This window comes from Erpetoichthys calabaricus, chromosome 11 (genome assembly GCF_900747795.2).
Source record: "Erpetoichthys calabaricus chromosome 11, fErpCal1.3, whole genome shotgun sequence".
Taxonomy (NCBI): Eukaryota; Metazoa; Chordata; class Cladistia; order Polypteriformes; family Polypteridae; genus Erpetoichthys; species Erpetoichthys calabaricus.
In genome coordinates this window covers 15,242,451-15,267,519 of record NC_041404.2, presented here as the reverse complement: position 1 = coordinate 15,267,519, position 25,069 = coordinate 15,242,451, and the positions used below count along the sequence as shown (strand labels likewise).

The following is a 25,069-nucleotide window of genomic DNA, read 5'->3' as shown; positions in this document are numbered from 1 at the left end:
GGTGTTCCAGGCACGTCCAACCGGGAGGAGGCCCCGGGGAAGACCCAGGACACGCTGGAGGGACTATGTCTCTCGACTGGCCTGGGAACGCCTTGGGATTCTCCCGGAAGAGCTAGAAGAAGTGGCCGGGGAGAGGGAAGTCTGGGCATCTCTGCTCAAGCTGCTGCCCCCGCGACCCGACTTCGGATAAGCGGGAGACAATGGATGGATGGATGGATTATTTTATTATTCACATATGGCTGCAAAGCCCCATTTGCAGCAATTACTTCAGCATCCTAATGGTAAACTCTCTTAGCTTATCCTATTAGTCATGTTTACATGGTAATTGGTTATTTGAGAAACCTTTCTAATCGCATTAGCACCACTGAAACTGGTTATTCTGTTCACTTGTATTGCAAGGTATTGGCATTCCTAAAGTTCAGTTCTGGGTTCAAAATGGCCGAAATAAAAATTTCTGGGTAATCTGAAACTTTTGGCGTATATTACAAATAGAGGCAGTCCAAGTTGATGGTACTATAAATTAAGGAGTATGAGTCGAAGGTTTTGAGTACCAACTCAACAGCCCTGGTTATACAGCCATTCTTACACTGCACACAATGCTAGGCTCCATCCCCTAAAATTCTGTTTGAGAAATGAATGAGCAAATAATAGATCAATGAGCTTGTTCCAACAGGATGTACTCTGACGCTGATCATAGTTTACTGTATTTCTATAATGATACCTACTACTGTAATCATAATTCTTCGACAGCCTTCAAGCCACCAGTTTAACAGAACATTTAGACATACCCATCAAATAGACAAGCACTGTAAATTACGTAGAAAATAAAAATAACGTAAAAGCCTGAAATGCAGTGAATGTTAATTCCAACATACTAATTTAATGCATTCCACCATAATTGAACGCATCTTGCTGTTTATGGGTAAGTGATGTTATGAATACTTGTAGTCCTAGTCTTGATGGAACTAAGCTGAAACCTGGATGGAAGGAGTGTGAGTGAATAATGGATCTGGTATGAACAAGATGAGTTTAAATATAAACCATGCCGCATATTTTTAATTTAATAAAAATCAGTTTGGTTGATGGTTACCAATTAAATACAACACCCTTTTTAGGGTCTTTAAATCTTATTACTCATCTTCACTGAGTAGCCAAAGCCATGGCTATGATACAGTTCTGCACATTCTTGTACACTAAGGGAACAGATGTAAGCATTTTGCATCATCTACTCCTGATGGCTGTCATCTGGGTTCTATTTTACCTTCTTAGATGCTCCCAGAAGTTTTGGCCTTTCCTGATCATGACAATTCCCTTCTAAGTTCCAGTTTAGCTCTCGGGGTGATTCCTGGTGAAATCTTATGGCCTTTCAAGGAAAAGGGGATGGAAATATAAACCCAACCTGTCTGAGCAGAAAGGCAGCTGACCTAACCAGCAGTACACCATTTTCAACTGATATTGTTAGTTGGATGGAAGGGAAATGTGTGCAACTGTTCTGGTCTGAATCTGTTGAAATCATCTCACTGTCAATGCACTTCACACACAGTAATGATTAAATCCACAAAGAGTATTTTAAGATCATAATGAGTTATTCTGGCAGTTTAAATATAAGCTCTAAGTTCAGCTGATGTTTCTAAATGGGCCTAGTGTGTAGGTCCACTTTAGTGTCCATGAGTAACCAATAAAAGGGAACAGAATGTCAGGAGAAAATCTCAAATAACATGGGGAGAATGTGCGTAATTCACACAGATACTGTCCAGGACAGGATTCAAATCCAGGTCTCTTGAGATTTGAGGTAGCAACACTAACAAGTGTATCAAAGTGCCTCTCTTACCACTTACTTCTCATTTTTATTTGCATTTATATAATGCTTATAGACATTTTGAAGCCATTAAAGTAGATACATGCAAAATGAATTCTGGGTGAATGGCGGCTGGAAGCATCTGGTTTGCTTTAAGAAACGTAAAAAGTCGGAGCCTCCTGTTCCTTGTGTGCACTCTATTTCTTTTCTTTTTTTTTCACTCTGTTTCCTGGCCTGCGGTCTACTACTCTTACTGACGTCTACATTCTTTGTAATGATCTTTGGTTAAATTTCCCATCACTTTTTTTTTTTTAATTTAAAAAAGATGCTGACCTCCACAGAGCCTTTGCAGAATTAGCAACGTCTTGAAAATTCTGACAAAAACCGAGTCCATTATTGAAGGGACATCCTCCTGCATACAGCTTTACCTCTGAGACTGCCTACTCTGAGCTTTTGGCTGAAAGGCCTTTCTAACGGCCTTTGAGATCAAACCTGTACTTGTGATCCAATCTGCAAGCATCGGCTCCATCCCAGACATGATTAATGCCACTGGGGAGGTTCGTTTTGCTTGTACTTTGTTTTCAAACGGCTGGTATAGTGCTAGATTTTAATTGTAGGCCTATTTAAAAGCCAGTCCACAAATCTGATGCTGGTGGAGTTTTCACTGGACCTGTCTTGACCAGACTATATCCTCCAAATTTGTGCCTAAAGAGGCAAAGAGGCTTCTGGTAACTACAAGTACAGGCTTCACATACATGTTGTGATTACCCACAAGGAAAAGATATTCTTCTTGGGAGCAAAAAAGAAATGAAACCTGGAATGCTGGAGAAAAGGTCCATACTTTTGTTGATTACATGTTGTAAACTACTAATGAACATTCAAAGGGGATAATTAACTACATATCAGTAATGCTTTAGATCCTTCGCATTTCATTTGCTTCTGTGATCACAGAGCTACTCTGCATAAACTATTAACTGGGATGTGTTTAGATGGCATTGGTGTTTGGTGAGTTGGGAAGGAGAAGATTGGGAAGCTGCTCATTGTGCATCAGACTTTATGAGAGACTAGCATAACAGAAAACATGCCTCATGTGTTTGGAATCTCAGCAGTGTTTGATTCTGATAAAGAGGCATAATAATTGCACTTAGACAGATATTCTTCACTTTAGACAATAAAATGCAAAAATGCTAATTGCTTGGGGCCTTCTTGTGATTGAATGCCTCCCAGTCCTGGGTTGGTTCCAGCATTATGACAGATACTGCTGGGGTATGACCTTGCCCTATGTGACAGTGAAGTGGGTAGATTAGGTGTGTACATTTCTGAATGGATCTGTGGATGGCTTGTGGCCTTCAAAGCATTTAATCTTCACCTTTTCTAGTATTTCAATCAACAGCTAGCCTGAAAACAGATGATGATACATTATGAAAACAGCCAAATGAAGTACAAAATAATACCATGTATATAAGCAGAATACTGTTTAACAAGTCACTGTCCATTGCTGATAGAACATTATTCTGACTATATTGGTCAAATGAAATAGTGCCATCTATTGTTTACCCACCAAGGAACTACCAAAGTGTGGCACTAGACTCTTAACTCTCATTTCTAGTCAGTAAGCATGTCAAATTTAACCACAGTGATGGTTTCGGGAGCAGACAATAACTGCTCCTAATTCTGTAAAAATTATGTAAATGAAGGTTATGACTGCAAATTGCTGGAAAACATGTCTAGTAAAGTTCCTCCTTGGGACAAATAAAGTGCTATCTGTCTGTCTGTCTGCCTACCTAGCTACCTATACTGGGTTTTAACAGTCTAAGTTGCTGCAAACATTTTACTGCTAGTATATTTGCAGTGTCTAGAGTGCAGTGTTTTGGTATTAATACAGATTTCTTTTTCTTTACAAAATGGAGTATACAGTAGAGATACTGTCATTTTGTTTGACAAGGGGGTTCCTGCATACAGATCTTTGTATTGTGCTTAGTAGAATTATTTCTGTGGCATGCATTTTTTTCAGTTTATAATCTTGCAAACTGTTTTTTCTAATTTGGATACATTTTACCTCACAACTGTTAATTTTAAATTGAGTGACACTAAACTGAGATTATATGATAGTTAATAGGAGGTGAAGTCTAACAGAGAGGGACAAACAAATTATAGTAACAACCAGTGGCATAAAAAGGCTTCATTTTGCTTGTCTTGTATTATGACTAATGCCAGTGTGTGTGCGACCCAGACCGCATCAGTGATAAAAATAAACTACTTCTAGCATCTAGCATGAAATCATGTTTAGGAGGATTGTTGTTATTAATAATGGCTGGACATATACAACAATTATAAATAAATGGGATGGGAAAAGCAATAAGTTATAAAAAGTTCAGAAGAAAACAAACTTTCTACACAGCATATAATAATATCGCTGTAATCTAATGTCCTTAGAATTAATTCTTATCATTTCAGGGATCTTATGTCTGTTATATCTTAACCCTAAAGCCGATGTTACATTACATGATTACTAGTAGGAGTGTACTATATGTCATGATTGACGAAAACTGTAGCTGATCTCATTGCCAAAGAGTGTCAATTTATATAATTTGAAATTGCTGGGGATGTCAGATTACCTGAGTGTGTGATGACTTTCCAGCATAGTTTTGCACTTCCAAAGAATCGCATGCTCGCTCCTTTTCGGACAGGAAATAATAGGCTGCCTGATGGAGCTGGTGCTGTGCAAAGGATATACAAGTAGGGTGAATTCAGCCAAAATTTCTGCCTTTTTTCCATTTTGTGAGGGTACATAAAACAGTGACATCAGAGAGATGAGCCTCGCTTCTGTTTGTGAGGTCTAAAACATTTGCATTTCTTATTTCTCATTGCCACATTCTATTCATTGTACTTCCAAGTGAGAACTCATTGACTGTCAGCTTTCATGTAAAAAGATCCTGCCCCTACAACTTATGACAAAATTTAACCTGTCTGATTTTTGTTAGGGCTACTCATGGACTAGTTACACTGAGTCACTGTGTATGTCACACTTTGCAACTGGCAGCCATGGGAGCACCGCCAGCAGCTTGCTATGATTATGTAAATGAAGTCTACAACTGAAAATCACTGGAACAGTAGTGAAATGTGACATGGCCTTTAGAGCACTTGATCAGATGAAATTGGTGAGTTTAGGGTAGATTAGGTTAGGTAGACTTAATTATCTTAGTGGGAAATTTGTTTGAAGCAGGAAAGTATAAAAATAGAAGATATTGTTACACAGAAACAAGAAAATAAGCCAAGCCACAACATTTGTCAACCAATGTTATTGCATAAACACACGCTCAAGATTAGCACAAAGAAAAAATTATTTTCAACAGTACAAAAACAATAATACAGAATTTAACATATAGCAGCATCACTACAAGTAACAAAATTTAAAATACTTATAAGTTCTAAGAATAAAAGCTTAAATCTGTTGCTTTTTACCTTTACAAACTTAAATCTGCAGCCTGATGGCAACAGTTGGAATTTAGAGAAAAGAGAGGAGTGAACTGGCTTTCTTTCTAACCTGTTTGCAACATATTTCAGTGATAGAGGTCTGCTGTGAACAAATAATTGTACTGCTAATTTTTATAATGTTGTTAAGATGGTTTATATTCTTATTGCCAACGGATAAAAGCAAATGTAACAATGGATTCAATAAAGGAATTATAAAAGGTGTGATTATGGTTTTGTCCACTTTACAATTATTGAGTTTCCTATGAAAGAAAACTTTGCTCTTTAAGATAAAAGTTAGTTTGTTATCAATGATTGTTCCCAGATCTTTGTATTCCTCCACCATCTCCACTGTCTACCTTTTAATTAAAGCTACAACTGGTAGGGAGCATCTGAAATCTACCATCATATCTTTTGTCTTAAAAGTATTTAATTGTGAATTTAGGCTCTTTGCACTATATTTCTAAATATTAGGAAAGGTGCAAGTGACCAGCAGTAAAGACGGAATGTCAGGTTTGATATACACATTTAATCCAGTTATACAGTCGAAGGAAGTTGGAGTCCACCCTAGCAGAAGCTAGATGAAAAACCCTGCTAACAAGGGGAACATTAAAGCATACCCTAACATTCAGATCAGAGAAAACTAATTTAGAACAACTAACATAATCAAAAACCAATTTTTTACGCATTCACTTTCAATCCTGCATATTGAGCACAAGGAAGTGAGACACCATTTCCTATAAAACATAACTTTCTGAAATCCACTTAATCAAGTTCAGGGATGAGCAGCTATCCCTGTCAGCACTGGACACAAGGCAGCAAACAGCCCTGGATAGAGTGCAAGTTCTTCACAGGGTCACTTCAAACCCACTCCAGCACTCCCATTAGGACCACCTGGAATTGACAGTCACACAAAATTTTTGAATGTGGATAGAAAACTGGGCTACCTGGAGGAAAACCACGCAAACATCTCACAGATCTCTATTCAAAGAATTCATATCTAGAATGTTGGTAGAGTATTACCTACTATGCTGACACCAATCCTGTTTAAGAAAATCCCTGCGTGCGTCCAGGTGTCCGTGTGTGTGTGTGTGTCTTCTAGTGAAGTGCGCATGCGCGGGGCACAGTGCGATGCGCAATATTACTGTCAGAGAAAGTTACAGGCGTTTTACGGAAATACAAACCAGTATTACTGCGAGAGGAAATTAAAGGTACACAATACAGTGACGCATATTACAGCCACATACAAGCCAGTATTACTGTCAGAGAAAATTAAAGGCATATTACCGACGCGCACACCTGTATTACCGCCAGAGAAAATTAAAGGTATATTACGGACATACAAGACAGTATTACTGTCACAGAAAATTAAAGACACACAATATACGGCGGCAGCCCACGAAGAACTGTCAGCTCAGCAAGTAAACATCAACAAAAGAAAGGCTGAAAGAAACAAAAATACGACCAACAAAAAGAATGAGGTCAAAGTCCTTTGCCATTTAATATAGACTGTTCCTACTAATGTTTATGCACTACTGTTCTACCGCCTGTTATTGTAATGGGCTAAATGACTAGTATAAAATAACAGAATGCATCGCTCAATATTTCTAAAGTTACATAATCTCCAGACAGTATTTCCATTGGTCTTTTTCTAAGTAATATGATTACATTTGATAGCCAAAAGAATTTATACAGAATGTAGAGAAAAGAAATTCCATATTCAATGACTGTAGTAGTAGGGTGTTGTACCATGTTAACCATTATGGATGCAATGAGAAGTCAAGCAAAATGACAACTTTTACTGTTCAGTTAGCCAAAAAAAGGTGTAATTTTTGCTTGACTTCTCATCATATTCAATGTGAAATGTTTATAAAAGATGACAAAATATTGTAGAAAGAAATCATACTTGCAGAGTGTTACTAAGCATCTGTGTGGCAGTGCTGCACTGAAGTACGACTCTGTTTTAACAGGTCACAAGACTAGCAGCATCTTTGGCAGTTGACCAATACAAAATACCCATTAGAATGCATATTCTTACCAGTCTTACTGGTAACAGCTGTAAAGGTCACAACAGTTTATTGCATTATTTACACAAGGGTATGTGGGAGGGATACTTCAAGCAACAGCTGTTCTTTCTGGTAGCCATAAAATGACAGTTTCTTGGAGAGAATCACAATCACCAAACACATATTGTGCAATAAGGCATGCTTGGGAGGGAAGTCTCACCCAAATATGCACCTTTTCTTGACAGTTCTCTTTTAGCCAGGTTATTATTATTAATAATATTAGTATATTAATTGTTTACCTAGTCTAGAATTATTTTGTTATGGGAGAACTTCTTCAAGCATGCTTTATGAAAGAATCTTTGGGGAAAAAAAAGTGGCCACTGTGATTCATTGATTTAATTAATATTGCTTTATATTTACATGCAGTATCAACACTGCATTGATTAACATTGCTGCCATCCAGCTCCAGAGATCTAGATTCAGTCCCTGGCCAGGTCACTCTCTGTCATGTTCTCTGCTTGTCTTTGAGTAGTTTCTCCCATATCCCACATGTGTGCGTTATGTTAATGTGTGACTTTGGCGTGCAGATGACTGTCCTGCCATAGTCTAGTATCCCATGCAGTGTTTCATTCCACTGTTGCACCCAATACTCATAGAACAGATTCCCATAAAGGAAAACAACATATTCAAAATTTAAAGAACTGGGTCATCTACCATTCTATCCAGGATTGGGTTGGTGTTATATGTTAGTTTCCGTACGTTCATTGCTTGACTTAGAAAATTAAGGTTCCATGGAGTTTTTTTTTACCTGTCTGCCATTCCAACCATGCACAAGAACACAATGAGCTTAATACTCCAGTGAAAAATGGGTAATAAAATGGAAAATTTATTTACTGTTGGGAAAGAATATATCCAAAAAATAATACAAAAGATGGGCCAGCTTTACAATATAAAAATGGACTTCTGACTGCAGTGGATACTTTGCAGTGTTACTGGACCACTGACAAGAATGACAATTCCAGATTGCCATTTATACAGTAAATATGTTAGTTTGCCCTGTAAAAGACTGTCCTGCACCCAGTACTTCTGGGATAGGCTCTTTCACAACCTTCTCTTTTAATTCCAGAGTCAAAGTCCATGCATGTGTGGGTGGCTGACTGAATGACTGAATAAAAAAGTGTTCAGCTTAGATGGAAAGCAATAATACAATTTGATTTATTTTAGGAAGGACAAGGAAATGGTGAGGCTGGAAGTTGTAGTCAGAACATTAGCTGAGGTCACAACCATAAATCAAAACACAACCCAAAGGGAACGTAAATCAAAATCAAAAGGAGAAAAGGACGTTGTGGTATAGCGTGTCCGCGGCTTCCAATAAAAAAGGCCGGGTTTTAAATCCATATAGCCGTGCCGTTCTCCGTGGGCGCAATTGCACGACTGCGGGGAGTTAATGAGGTAGCTGGAGGAAGTCGCACCTGCACGTGTGGGTGCGGTCATTCTCGATTGCCTCATTGGCTTCCTGCGGTGTGTGATTAAGGCGATGTGTCCACGGAGGCATGCGGGGGTGTATATATACGGGTCGACACCAGGATGGGGGGAGATATAAATGGAAGGATGTATAGTGAAATGTAGGAGAAGGAGGTTAATGGACAAGAAAGTACAGTCTTAGCTGGAGGATCTGGCCACCTGAAAAGAAGAAAGCGAACGAGCTGGGGCCCCGCGAAGGAGCGTTAGTCGGTGGTGCTCTGGGGGCTAGTTCGCCCCACTGAAAGTTCGAGTGAGTTGGGTGAGCAGGGCAGGTGTCCTCCCGAGGGATCTGAGGAGCGACTGCAGGAGCGCGAAAGATGAAGGGAGGAGAGCCGACTTCGGACAGTCTGGCAGTGACGCCAGTAAGGAGGCCAAGACGGAGGTTGGCTGAAGGAGCTCATGGCTGTGGGGTATCCGCTGGCTGAGGGTGCAGTGGGTGAGCCGGGGAGAAAGAGAGATGGAGGTGGGCCAGAGAGTAAAGAGAGAGAAAAAGAGTGCATTTTAACTACTGCGTTTTTAACCTCGTATATTAAAGGATTTATTTATTTGTTTTTATCCCCCTGGACACTTGTTTTGATGGATTTATTTATTGAAACTGATGCACTGCACTTTTGTTTGGACACTGTTGTTTTAATAAAAGCACTTTGGCACTTTTTGGATATATTCCCTGGCTTCATGTGAGATTTGTCCTCATTTGTCATTTGTGACATTACCGACAGTGTTGTGTTTAGGTCTCCCATAAGGACATTGGGAGCGTGGAGAGAACCCGCATCGTCACAGACGTTTTAAAAGTTTTTACCCTGACTACTCTAATAGAAAAGTAACCACGTGCAGTAGTTTATTTTGGGAATCCAAAATCTTGGACTCTACAAGGCATACATTGTCTTCTTATATACTCCCTGGAAGTGACATCACAATATGCAACTTCCTGGCCTCACATAATAATAACTAAGATGCACTGAGTTTCATAAAATGGCCACCAAAAACAAAACAAATGATAAACCAAATGGTGAAATGATATAATAATTGCAACACCATAATACCAATAAATTCCCATGCATAAAAAATTAAGAAATACATGCAAAAATCACCAGAAATCTTAAAAGCTAGAAATGTTGCATCAGAGTTTATAGGCTACACTATAAGGACAATTTAAACTTTAACCTAGACACTCGGTCCTGCTTACATTATTAATTTTGCCAGTCAGCTGTGACAGTGAGTGTGTTGTATGGGCACTGTGATGGACTGGCACCTGCCTTATGCTGACTGCTGCCAGGTTCTGGCCCCAAGTGAACCTGAACTGGATTAAGCGAGATTTGCAAATTTAAGTAGTTTTGCGAAAAGTAAACTTATGCTATTCAATTTTAGTCTGCCATTTAAGTCATAACTAAACAGCAAGATTCTGAACATCCTATGATAGATAGATACTGTAGATAGATACTTTATTAATCCCAAGGGGAAATTCACATACTTCAGCAGCAGTGTATTGATAAAAAAAACAATATTAAATTAAAGAGTAATAAAAATATAGGTAAAAACAGACAATTACTTTGAATAATGTTAACGTTTACCCCCCCCCCCCCCCCCAAGGTGGAATTGAGAAGTCGCATAGTTTAGGGGAGGAACGATCTCAGTCTGTCAGTGGAGCAGGACAGTGACAGCAGTCTGTCGCTGAAGCTGCTCCTCTGTCTGGAGATGACACTGTTCAGTGGATGCAGTGGATTCTCCATGAGTGATAGGAGCCTGCTCAGTGCCCGTCGCTCTGCCATGGATGTCAAACTGTCCAGCTCCATGCCTACAATAGAGCCTGCCTTCCTCACCAGTTTGTCCAGGCGTGAGGCGTCCTTCTTCTTTATGCTGCCTCCCCAGCACACCACTGCGTAGAAGAAGACACTCTTTTAACTCTTTGAACAGCAAAGCCAATTTATGTTTTGTAAAGGATCATACATTTCCTTGTTTATTTAATATTTTATTTATATATTTTTTCAAATAATACAGTTTAACATATATTTCATGTAACAGATTTATTCTTTTCTCTTACCAACATGGCTCAATGCAGTGGAAATGGTGTCATGGTGCTGGCTGGTCCAGTGATCTTCAAGAACCATGTGAACATGTATCCAGTTGTCATTTTATTCATTTTCTGAGCTGTTTTCCACCAATGGAGGGTTACAAGGATCTGGAGTAAGTCTTGGCAGGATTAGTTACAAAGCAGGAATTAAACCTGGATGCCAGCCCATCACAGAACACACTCATAAACAGCACCAATGTATGCACATCTTTGGGATGTGGAAGGAAAATGGAAGTACCTGTAGAAAATGCACACAGATGTAGAGAGAATGTGCAAACTTCACACAGAACTGGGATTCAGATATTCAGTATTCTCTTCCAGCTCTGAAGCTACAATGTTAACCCCTGACACACCCTGTCACCGTCACCTTCTGAATATGTATTGTATACTGCATATTAGACTGAAATTTCTTACACACTGTCTGATTTAATCAAAACAAAAATGTTATTGCTCCCAAGGAACCCACCTCATACTTTAAGCACCTTTTACTTTATTTTATTTGAGCAGAATCTAGTGCAGATGTTTCATGAGCAGCATGTGTGATATTAAAGTGAATAATAACTGCAGCATGATATCATTTTTCTAGCACAGTGTGAAAGAATTGTCTGGACATTTGATACAGGGTTGTGATTTCTTTCCACTGTCCAAACTGTCATGATTAATTGCTACGTGATAGTCACCCCAAGATTGTATATGCAAGCGTAAAATGATGAGACACTCCTGATCGAGTAATTTCCCACTTTTTGACAAGGTGGTTGACTTTATGTAATGATGGGCGGGTGGGTGCCACAATGACACAGACCTTAGTGTTTCTGTCTCAAAGACTCAAGGCCTGATTTCTCTCCTTGTGATGTTTATACTTTTTCCCAGTGATCATGTATGTTTATTCCAGATACTCCAGTTTCCTGGCTCATACCAAAGACATATACAGGTAGTCCCCAGATTACGGACATCCAACCTACATCTTATGAACGAGGAAGCAGCTGCGACGCATGCGCCTCAGTAACTGCCACTCCATCATCTTCGGCCTGGGGATGCTGCAAGCGGTGGCTGGAGGGGGGCGATTTCGCTGTTCGCGCAGTGTAGTGTCCCTTGGGTGGCTCCTGGAGGCAAGTGGTGACCCGTGGTCCATAGTCACCAGGGCCACAGCTATCGCTCGTGTGCAGGATTATGGTTCGCTGCCTGCCCACTACGCCGCCGCAGCTACTGCTCCTGACTGGATGCAGGCTGGATGGAGCAGAAGGGGGCGTTTCACTGCCCGCCCAGCATACACGGCTGGTAATGCTGCAAGCGGTGACCCGGTTGTGGCTGAACGGGGCGGCGGGGGTAGCATTGTAGTGTGCCTCAGATGGCTGCTTGTTGAATTGGAGTTGGGCGATTCACTACCCGCCTTTGGTCACACCGTGTTCGTTCTCAGTGGGCGGACACTGCAGAGCGTATACTGTAGTGGAGGTGACTGTGAGGTGGGCTGGTGATGAACCGCCCCTCGCCACCCCCATTCATTCTCAATAGCAAGCCTGCTTGTACTGTTACGCACATAGCAGGAAGCTGTCTCTTGTCAGTACATCAGATGTGTTGATGGGTGCCTTCCTGCTGTGATAACGTGCACAGTGCTGTGCAGAAGAGCTCATCTAAACCTTTTGTCTTCACCCTTCAAGAATGTCTCTGAAACACAAATCTGATGCAAGTGCTGGTGATACAGTAAAGAAGAGAAAAACCATCACCATTGAAAATAAAGTAGAAATAATAAAAAGGTCAGAGAGAGGTGAAACTCCATCATTCATTGGCAGAGCACTTGGTTACAGTCGGTCAACAATAGCATTTATTAAAATAATGTACCTGTTCCGACTTACATACAAATTCAACTTAAGTACAAACCTACAGTCCCTATCTTGTACGTAACCCGGGGACTGCCTGTATAAGAGTGGCTAATTAATTGATCTTGTATGAGTGTGTTTGTGTATCCTTTGTGAAGGATGTGTCAGTTACACCTAAAAAAGATTCCTATCCTGTACACAGTAATCTCAGGACAACTTCTATCTACTTGCAACCCCAAAGCTTTAGAAAACAGGTGGAGGTAATGAATAGATATATATCTTTTGGTTTAAAAAGCACAATACAAACTGCTGTAAACAAGTAGAGTAAATCATGTTCCTTTTTACATTTTCAGATGGAGCTTCTGGATAAGTTTCCCGTGGAAGGAGGCCAAAAGGACCCAAAACAGAGGATTATACCATTTCTCCCTGGTAAAATAATTAGCAAAACTTTTCAAGAGATGAATGTCCAGTATGCTGTTAAAATGTTGTCATTTGTAACTACATGAAAAGTTGGACATTTAGTTTTTAGAGGCTACACACTTCATTGTATGATTCTTTTTCCTTTTTGTTTTTTTTTTTGATGTTCAGTATGTCCTTTGTAAACATTCTTTAAATTCTCTCTCTATCTGTCTAATGTCAAGACAGTTTACCCCAATTGAGGGCTGAAGAAACCGGAATCTATCCAATCAGTTAATGCTGATCAGCCAGATTTGCTAAATTGTTTTTTTCACAGTGAATTTGCTGGGTTCATTCGTGACCTTGTTCTGTTTTTTCCTGAAAATTTGCTGTGTCGCCCTCTTAGACATAATTTTTTTTCCCCAGTAACCCATGATGCTTTGCGAGGCCAGTGTGACATCACAGAGCTGTAGCAGTCATGTTGGATGGGGATGTCACTACCCTTTTCACCCAATCTGTGCCATTTGCTTGATGTACATTGCGCATGTGCATAAGTTTAACATATGCATTCTGTACTCCACCTCACACTTTACAGGAAAAAAATACCAGCTAATTAAATTTGATCAGTGTTAACAGTTATTGTCACTGATTATGAATCTGGTTGGAACAAAAACCTGCAGCCACAGTGGGACCCCAGGACCGAGTTTGGGAATCCCTAAATAGACTTTTATTAATGTATTGGCTTATTCTCTGGGTTTAAATTATATGGCCTCAGATAATCAATTGCTTCAAATCTGAGTGGCAATGACAATCAGCCTCAGGCTCAGTGTGTCCAGCAGTTAATCTGAGCAGCTTGGCAGTAGACCACAAAAAGGGAGCAGGCTCTTACAGGTAAACTGGAGCATGAGATGTACTAGTAACCCAGTATTTTTATTATGTTTTGCAAACGTATGCACAGTTTTGTATTTGTACCTGGAAAAATTAAACCATAGCCATGGAAACAGTGTACAAACTGTGAAGTGAATTGCTAGCGATTGACTGATAGTGCCTAAAGTTCAGTGTTTTGAGTTGATGAATTTCCATCAATTGATTTTTCTGAATGCACTTTTAGTATTATGCGTCTCACAGTCACTCATAAAGGGTTAGTATAAAGTCAGCAATTAAGGCACAGTTTTGGCATATTGAATAAAAAGTGAGTGCCAAGGAAGAACACAGATAGACATTGACCGGTTTTGGATTTCTGAGAATTGTAAGGCAGTTGCGATGACTGTGCTTCTCATCAGTGAATACTTTTAACGCTTATAAGAGATATTCCAATCAATCTTGCATAAGAAAAAAGGTGTTATAATTCTATGAACACATCTGACCGAGTTTTGGATTTATGATGCCCGAGTTGCTTCTAGTTTTTTCACATTTATAAGTATTTAGTGGAGTTTTTGCCATGAAAACTCTGATGGAGCCTATGAGTGGGTAATATATAGTTTGATTCTAGTATGGATTTCGAGAAAACAGTTATACTGGTATCCTAAAAATTAGTGGTAAACTTGTGAACAAATTTAAACATAAATCTCAAAACGTTAAAAAAAACTGTGCATGCAAAAGGAAATGGAAAGGATGACTTTCTTTTAGAGTATTAGCGCCTTAAAGGTCCATACTCAAAAGACTTGTATGTGAACTGTATGTTAAAATTAAGCCTACCCTTTAAGATTATTGCCTAGGGTGCTGTGCAGTTCAATGTGATTGGTGAGTTGATGCATACAGAACAGGAGGACAGGAACAAATCAAGTCTTGTGCTCTGTTTGAGTGGTGTGTGAAACAGAGAGAGAAATAATCTGAACTCATTGGCTCAAGAGAGGCTGTCAAATAGAGCGTTAGCAAGCATTTCAATGGATATGAGATGTGTCTGTATGCATAAACAATCAGTAGTACATTTGTCATTTTTAAGAAATATGTTTCAGTCTGAAAAGCATATACAGATACATTATACCAATATCTGGCAAAACAGAATGTTTAATTATATGTTGCTATGGGTTTGGGCCATGCCATCCACTCCTACAATACCAGACTTTCCTATATGTGTTCAAACTTCACTAACATGAAAATTAACTTACCAAACTAATAATATCTGTACCTTGGAAGTTCACACACCATTCGTGTCACAAAAAATACAATCAGATAACAGGACCCTGGTGCTTGGTCTGTCAAGACTGGCATCAGCTCATTGTGATATCCACTGACATCATGACTACCTGACAGAATACAGCAATATTAATTTAAATGTAAACTGAGAGTCTTACAAGGCTCCACCAGTTGCCAGGAAAATGTAGTATATTAGTTACACACCGCCCTATTTGAAACCACAACATCATAACTTTAGAACTGCACTGCTTTGAGGTGATAAAAAACAAACCACAGTGACAAAAGAGAAAATGCAGACTACACATACCATATCACTCAAATATAAGACTCTAGGGCTGTGAAGTAGCAGCACTAACCACTGAACGGACAGGCATTTGCTGGATAATGCAAGCTAGTAAGCAGCTGAAAGATCAAATTTTTACATGCCTATTCTTTCAGCACCAATACTATGCACTTCTTTGAAAAGGAGCATAATACTGCTGGCTTCAATTTTCTGAATTAAAAGGGGTACATGTAAGGCCACCCTTGTTAGCTTTATCAGATATAGACAGATAAGACAGCCTTCCTCAGCTCAGGACCATATCTGATCAGCATAATGTCTTATACTCCATGCATTCTTGATACTGATCTTCTTTCTTTTTTATTTACTGTACTCTTTGCTGCCTTGTGCTGCATAGCCTTGACTGGGAAAAGCTTGAACCTCAAGTGTAATTACACGATTTAAAAAATATTTTAACAAGCTGTAATGTTATATAAACCACATGCCCTCATTTTAGACATTTGTGTGAAGAAATTGACACGGATGACAGTTCCTCTGCAAGCTGTTCACATGTTCAGCTGTTCAGCAGCTGAAGCCAAGAATTTTAAGATTTTACCAAACCCTAGTGCTGCTCCAGTCTTCACATTCACTTTGAAATGTGGCACTTTTAATATTTGAGAAGAATTGCTTTATGTGCGTCCAGAGTAATAAATGTCCATTTATTTAAGGTAAAAGTCCCTCAAAGTTGATGCCCATTTTTCAAAAATGGATACATTTGAAGAATTTTTAACAATACTTTGGGTGTTTTCTGCCAGAAATGCCTGACTTTAATAATAATAATAATAATAATAATAATAATAATAATACATTTTATTCCTTCCCCTGTCAGGGCTGTAGCATATCTATATGATTCAGAATTCCCAGTGCTGAGAAGGTCTGGAATTAATTGAATAATGTAAAGAAAGGAGGTCATGGGGCAGAGGGCCAGGCTTCAGCTGTGTTTATTCGACTTATTGTTTCTTCTGCAGATGGACTGCATGGGCAGTGTCTTTTCCAATACATTTTTGTTCTTTCCCTCACATGTTTATTGGGAGGAGTAGGGAGTGATTTAATCATGTGTATTTACTTATTTAATTTTCTCAACTTTAAATGTTAACTGTTGGTGTTCTGGTCTCTTTTACTAAAACCAGTTGGTATTGTGTTTAAAAATGACTTAATGTTATTAAAATTACTGATGCAAGCATATGTACGGGTTCCAGCTTTTGTGTAAAAAGTAAACTCAGATTTTCTGTTAAAAATTGAATAATGAGTTACATAGTCACCATAGGCCAGATTTTGCTGTTCTGCTAAATGAGTTATATCAGCTAGTTCTTGTTCTCATGTTTCCCAGGATGGAAAATGTTATGAATTGTTTTTGTTTTTACTTTCTCTAGATATACTTTACATATGTACAGAAATTATTTTGATGGCATTTATATTTCAACTTCAAATTTTTAAAGGATTTACATGCATCTGATTCATTTTCAGAGTGATCGCTGGTATCAGTTTGTGGATAAAATGATACAAAAATAAATCACTCAGTCCAAATAAAGCTTGGCACAGTTACCAGCATTGTAAAATGCTAGAAGCCTGTTGGTTTTTTGAGGAAAATTGCAGCTATGCATTTTGCTCTATAGAGATACTGATTTCCTTTTTTTGCAGTTGGGGAAAAAAGTATACATAACTTTTACACAAGTTATCATTCTTCCATTTTAATACACATGTTAAAATAATGTCTTGCATTTTTTTTTCATTTTAAATGTTACTTCGCTTTTTTTTGGATGGCAGAATGGAGTTACTAGCATTGTCTCACAGCCTCTAGAAACTTTTCAAATTCTGACATGGTCACAGTCTGTATGGAGTTTATATGTTTTCTCGGTGTTTGTCCAGGCTTTTTTCTTAATACCTCACTCTCCTGCCACATCTTAAAAGACTTGCAGATTGAGTTAAATGGTGGTATCGAATAAGCGCTGCCATGGTTGGCCCTTGCCTTGTACTGGGTGCGGCCAGGATACGCTACAACTTGTTGCAGTCCTAAACTGGAATAAGCAAGTTTAGGATAAGCCCATAATCAGTCCTCTGGTATATTTCATCCATAATAACTGATCTGTGAATTCCATGGTACACTGCTTACCTTTTTTTCCTCAAGTTAAATAGAAAAATAATACTGTTAGTTACTTGGCCATCACTGAAGACAGATTATAAAATCAAGACACATTAATATGCATGTGAGTGCTTGGCATGTTTATGGAAAGTTACCAGTGAAGTGAGTATGATCTCAAGTCCAATACAAAAATGCTAGACTGCATGATCAAGGAATCTCCTGTGAACAAAAACCACAATAAATTCAGGATAGTTAGAGACATATGGCTGCGGTGGGTTGGCACCCTGCCAGGAATTGGTTCCTGCCTTGTGCCCTGTGTTGGCTGGGATTGGCTCCAGCAGACCCCTGTGACCCTGTGTTTGGATTCAGCGGGTTGGAAAATGGATGGATGGATAGAGACATATGGTGCAGTGGTGTGGTGTGGCTACCAGTATAGGAGAAGTTGAGCATTTTTGAAGTGAAAGTTGTTTTTTCATAACTATTAAATGCATTAATTTGCCTTGGAAAACTGTGTTCAATAGTAAAGCATTTTCTGTAAATTAAAAAATACAGTTTAATTTTGGAGATTGAGAAATGTTAATGTTCAGACATCATATATCAGCATTACTGTATGTCATGTTTCGATCCCACCTTCCAGTTGGTTTTGAAGTCACTCAGTATTTAAAATAATTTAACTGGCAACTACTATAAAGAATCACAACTCACTTGTCACAAAATAGATTAATGGATTTGTATACATAAAAAAATATTGCATACCGCACTTCTATCCTCAGAAAATTCTATTTTTGTAAATTATTTTAGAAGTCTCTTTGTACCCGATTAACAGCTCATCCAGTACCAGAATCTACATGTGAACAGCACTACTTATCTGTTAGAGGACGAGACCATCTTGGTATAGTGATTCTAGTGTTCTCTGCCGTCTTTTCTTTAGTTTCACTTGGACAGTTTGTGTGGTCACTTGTTCAGGCATTCCTAGCACCTTTCTCCCTCTTTAATTTCTTTGCATTATTCACAGTCTGGATAAGGTCTGAAGTGGGATTCTTTTCCTTTGTTATATGTTTCTGCCAAGGTATTAATACTAGTTCTTTGTTATTATATATATTCAATTGAAAATTGGATTGCAAAAAGTAATATATGCATATCTACATAACTTCTCAAACCTACTTGTCCAATTTCAGGTTTGGGGAAAATAATGCCTAATACACTTAAAAACAACTAGGAGCCTAGTAAGTAACAATAATTAATATAGGGTGGTCCAGATCTAACTATGCAATTATTGCATTAAAAGTTGCAGAGTTAGATCTGGACCACCCTGTATAATGCATAATACACTTAAAACATCTAGGAGCCTAGTATGTAACAATAATTAATCCTGATTACAAAAATAATTTAATATACTATTTTTCTGATACAACAAGGAAATGGCAGAGTTGTTAGAAGAACCAGGATGTGAATGAGAGCATAAAATCAACAAACAAAGGTCAAAACTGGGAGGCCAAAAAATACTAAAAATCTGAGAAAAAAAGTTGAGTTGCAATCCAAAAATCAAAGCTGAAAATCACACAACCAACCTAACTGCATAAGCAGGTATTTAACAGCAACTGCCCAAGCAACTGTTAACAATAAGGCTATATCCATAAAGAAAACACATAAAATAGCGGTGTCCATGAAATGTTAATAAAAATTATGATCAAAAGTATCATAATCTCAAAATGAAAAGATAATTATAAAATAAGTGTAAAAACTCAGCATGTTAAAAAACAAAATCATACAACATGAATTGTGATTCACATGAAACAATTACAGGACTGAAAAAGCAATTTTAAAATCAGATAAAGAGTGATGGATGACTCTGAAATTGGATGAGGAGCCAGAAACAAATAAGGTTATGATTGATTTATGACATGTGATAATACTGATTCTGAAGGCTGGAGAAAAATGAAGTTATAATGTCATAACTTGGACTGTACAGTCAAAGTTTCAAGATGATGACATTTGAGTCAACTGAATGTTACAAATCATCATTGTCAAAGGACACTCAGTAAAGTGGTTTACCGCACAGTTAAAGTCCTAACTATTACACAGCCTTTCTTGCCTATTACTTATAATTGGGTCTGTACAGTATATGATAAAATTCAAGTTACTGACTTGTGTAGGGAGTAAAATAAGACTGATTGCTCTTCTATAAACTAAAAGCAGTGGTAGATCACCAATAGTAAATACAACACCATACCTTAAGTAAAACGTCAGACAATGTGCGCGTGAGTATATAGGAAATGTATTAAGCACTCCAGGTTTTAACAGCTGTTGGTGACCATAAGTGATATCTGTGGGAATGGATCACACAAACAGTGAAAACAAGACTATATACTGTAAATTTACCTAGCATAGTTGTATCCATTTGTCTTATTAAGAAGTCCAGGAGAGTAAAACTCTTCTCAGCAAACTAGTAAAGGAGTAAAACAGAAATGCCAATTTTTGAAATAATAATATAAATGATAGATTATTTTTATTTCTATGTCTCTTTTGCAGTGTGATGATATGGAGTGTAATTCTGATGATAGAAGAGGTCTGTTTTAAAACATGTTGCATACTCTTAGAGAAGTGTAGTCCATCCACTATCTAAACCTTTTTACCCTTTATAGGGTCACAGGAGCACTGAGCAAAAGCCAGACAGCAGTCCCTCACAAAGCACACATCTGCACAAGTGATGCTTTCATACTAGGCATTCTGTGTAATGTCAGCATCTCGGTGCTTGTGTTTTTCTTTTTTGGTACACAGCACTCCTCATCAGCTTCTGATGGTTCCTATTAGTGAGGCATTACCAATATAATTGTCTTTCCTTTTTTGCCTTGTGGTATCTGAATTTTGTTCTGTTCTTTGAGAGTATGTTTAACGTAAATGGTTGTTTATTAAATGCATGAGATGTCCACCAAGAAAATGCCAGGATATTGCAGTGCACTCTAACTGCATCCTGTGGTGACAGATGGATATTTATATATATCATTCGTATGAAGTGGTATTAAAAGGTCATTCTGTTTTATAGTCATGAGTTGTCATTTGGAATTTTTAAACGAGCATCTCTCTTTTTTTTTTTTTTTTAAATAATTGACGTGAAAGGTCACTGGCGGTTGTCCAGACACACTAAAGGCTTTTTATAGACTCTTTGGACACTGTAATTAGAAAATGGGCTACTTTGGGAACAATGGGGTGAAATTATGACATCACTGATGAAATGCAAATCACAATACAACTTCAACACCTGAACGTGCTATGCCAATTTAGAAAAAATGTCTGATATGGGAAAGATGAACAAAAAGTCATCTTTTAACAATTTTCTAAATTAATACCAATGTTGTCTAAATGTAAAGGATACAAGATGGGCACACTGTCCATTCATTACCTAATTTGATTAATCCAATAAAACATGCACGTAACAGAGCCCAACAGTATCAGGCACAAGGTAAGAATCAGCTGTTGATGGGGTTCAAGACAATTACAGTGCATACATAATTATGCTAGGCCCATTTAGACTTATCAGTTAACCTAACAAATATCTCTGGGTAATAAAGTATTGCAAATCACCCTGATCAACTGCTCTTTTAAATAAACAGTATAATAAAAACAATAATAATCCAAAATCTCCCATATCCTAAAGTCATTCATCCAGGGTTAACTGACAAAGTAAAACTGGCACCCAACATAAATGAATGTAGATGACATGACTGATTCTAGTCTTTAAAATATTACAGCTGACCACCCATCCACCACTCACTTTGTGACCTTGAGCAAGGCAAGTTGTAAATATTGTGTGTATGTATGTGTATGCATATACTGTGTGTGTGTGTGTGTGTGTATGTGTATATACTGTATGTGTGTGTATATATATATATATATATATATATATATATATATATAATATACACACAGGGTAAGCCAAAATGAAGTACAGTACCACATTTCTCAAGGTCATTGCATGAGGTTGAGGCAGCCGAGTGAGTTGGAGTGGGGGTCCTTTGATTGATCCCTTGTAGCTTTCAGTCAGCAACATGCCTTGGTCTGGTGTGCACCAAGCTTTCACTGTTGAAGCATTCTTCAAAAACAATGAATCCATCATCACTACGCAAAATGCCTTCTGAACGCACTTCGGCATTCCTCCTAATGGTGATGTCCCAAATCAGAAAACAATTGTTCAGTGGGTGGTTAAATTTAGACAGACAGGTACAACATTGAACGGAAAATCCCCAAGCTGTCCTCGGACTGTACAAACGCCTGAAAACATCCAAGCTTTAATAGCATCAATTTTGCGGTCTCCTAGACGTTCAGTGTGCAAACTTGCTTCAGCCTTAGGCATTTCCAACACGTATTTGAGGAGGATTTTGTATGAGGACTTTAATTTCCATCCATACAAAATGATGGTAGTGCAAGAACTCACTAAGAGAGACTGGGAGATCTTCAAACAGTTCATCGAGATGCCATCGTCATGTGCGGTGATGAGGCACATTTCCATTTGAATGATTGTGTAAATTAGCAAAACTTTCACTATTGGGCTGAAATCAACCCTTGTGAACTTCATCAGAGACCCCTGCACAGTGAGTGTGTTACAGTTTGGTGTGCCGTTGCAGAATTTGGCATTGTAGGCCGTTATTTTTTTGAGGGGGGGGGGGCAACTGTCACCATCACTTCAGAATGTTACATTGAAATTCTGGAGAACTTTTTGAGGCCCCAACTGGAAGAAATGGACGTGGTGGATGTCTGGTTTCAACAGTATGGAGCAATAGCTCATACAGCGTGGAGATTCATACAAGTTTTGTGGGAGATGTTTCCGGGGAAGCAGATCTTCCTGTGCAGCGATGTCAGATGGCCTTCACTTTCACCTGATCTCACTCCGTGCGATTTCTTCTTGTGGGGCGATTTCAAGCCGAAGTTATACACACACTGACCTCAAAACCTTGAAGCCTTCAAGGATGCTATTCACCATGAAATTGCTGCTATTCCCCTTGAAATAGCTGAACAAGTCATGCGAGTGTTCAGAAATCGTCTTGAAGAGTGTATCGCTAATGATGGCCACCACCTGGAAAACATCATTTTTAAAACACAGTGAAAAAAACTTTTTTGTATACCCTTTCTTGTGCCGTAATACTAGAGTGTTGTACCGTGTTAGCCATTATGAATGTAGTGAAAAGTCAAGCAAAATGACACCTTTTATTGGCTAACTGAAAAGATTACAATATGCAAGCTTTCGAGGCAACTCAGGCCCCTTCTTGCCTGAAGAAGGGGTTGTTGTGCCATAATGAAATTTATGTTATCTTGTAGCAATACAAAGGGCTAGAACATATGAAACATATCTACATTCTACTCAGCAGTCACAAATAAAAGTGCCATTTTATTATTGCTTTTTGACTGAATGCTTGTAAGAGGGCCAAATGGGGTTTCTCTGTATGTGTTGCATTTGTACTATATAGGTCACGTGAGGCACCTAGGGCCTACTACCAGATGGTCTACTATTTAGGCCTTAGTGAGCCTCTTGAGTGTCTGCACACTTCAAGAGGAGTTATAAAATGACGAGTGTGAATAAGCTAGTATATCCCCCCCCCCCCCAAACCCCAACTAATTACTGTATAAACACAGAGTGAAAAAGCCAGCATCCTTAGAAAACAAGTCAGTGATAATCGTTATAAAATCTTGAATAGCTTTTGGTCTTCTGGGAACTTATAATCATGAGTGAATTTATTCACATTGGCTGTTTGTGGTCACTAAAGCAGCTGAATCGGCTGAACAGGCCAGACAGAAGGATATGGAGGAAATGATGCATCAGTCAGAGCATGGAAAGTGACGTAGCTGTGCTTTGTCTGTTTCTTTCTCTCTCTTTCTCCACATTAGCTTTATCTTTTTCGTAATAAGACATCTGGAAAGAAAACAGTGTTAAAGAGTGTTGGTTGCAGGAAGTACATTATGGAGGCTAAGGTTTTTAATGAGGACAATGAAGCTGTGAAAAAGCGGAGACGCTGATTACTTTTCCTGCTGCTTAATCCAAGGGAAGTTTTGACTGTGCTTTCAAAGTTTTTATTTGGCAGTGTGTGAGAATTTCCTAAATCATGTTGCTAATGCCATCATTTAACATAACATTCTTAAATCTGCATAATCTATTTAAAGGTCAAGGGGACAGGAGCCTATCCTGGTAGCAACATGTGCCAGGCAGGAGTCAGTGTGGGCAGGAGTGCCAGTCCATCAGAGGGCTTATTCATAGGGCCAGTGTTGTCTCTCCAGATAATGTAATAGAATTTTGTGTACAACTTGGTCAGCGGTAACTTGTTTAATGACAGTAGATTTAATCCTAGCCTTAAAGACTGAAGAACAGTCGTAGACTACTAAGCACTGTTGTAAGTCGCTCTGGATAAGAGCGTCTGCTAAATGATGCAAATGTAAATGTAAATATAAGAAAACCAGAATAAGTCATGTAGACACAGGCAGAATGTGCAAACACCATGGAAGAGCTGAACACTGGATACCGGATGCACAAAACAACAGTGCCAACCACTGCGCTATGATGCAACCCACCTTCATTTAGTTATATTTAATTAATATACAATTGACTGGATGTGAGCATACAGTTATGCAATCCAGAAGTTTTTTTTGCCAGTTTTGCATGTCATTGTTTAATCAACTGCTCTATAGTTGAGTAAAGCATCATGTGTCTTCATTAATAATTACTGGCCGAATGTAAAAGCTTTATTTTTTGGAAAGATTATGCAATTACTTTGCTTCTGATTCTAACGTTTCTATAACATGTGGTGTAGCCCAATGATGAGATGCTGGCTTGTAAATTACATTGTTGTCAGTTCAGTTCTCACCATTGACTCTGCTCTCTGATGCTGGACAGGTCACTTCACACTGCCCAGCACTCTAAACCAAGGAAACAACTATGATTTATCTAGATGATTTATATAAAATCATCAACTAAATGAATAAACCAATGTCTAAGATGGCTGGGAGGACAAGGCAGTTATGTCTACTGTTATACAGAAACCCCTTTTTGGATCCTCACCCTAACTGGATGGATTCAGATCACACGTAGTGGGTCATGTACTCCCTCTGTTAATATTGGTAACCCTTTAATTAGTTCAGATGGAGTGTAGGTCTTCCAGTTTTTGCATACATCACTAGCTTCCTGTATTTCTTTCTGGTGCTGAATTGACTCACACATCCAGATATAGAGACACTTACGCCTTTGTAAAGCTTGATTCTTTAAATTTCTGCATTGCCACACATGCATTTTGTGAGATTTTCGTTCTGACCACATATTTTATTCTTCTTAAGTGCATGTAATATTTTTATATTTTGCTAAGGCTTCCCTAGTTGGTGTATTGATACTATTGGCTATGTTATCCATCCAACCCCTTTTCAGAATCTGCATATAGCATTTCATGCTTTAAGTAGCT

The 25,069-nt window shown here is 38.5% G+C and overlaps 1 protein-coding gene across 4 annotated transcripts in view; it reads left to right on the top strand.

Annotated features, from left to right (window-relative positions):
• sh3pxd2b (SH3 and PX domains 2B) overlaps window positions 1–25,069 on the top strand; it is a 146,292-nt gene that overhangs the window by 39,994 nt on the left and 81,229 nt on the right. For all 4 annotated transcript variants that reach the window (XM_051933345.1, XM_051933346.1, XM_051933348.1 and 1 more), the window contains exon 3: window positions 13,044–13,119. In XM_051933345.1, coding sequence (XP_051789305.1) covers window positions 13,044–13,119 — 76 coding nt within the window. The remainder of the gene's footprint in view (window positions 1–13,043; window positions 13,120–25,069) is intronic.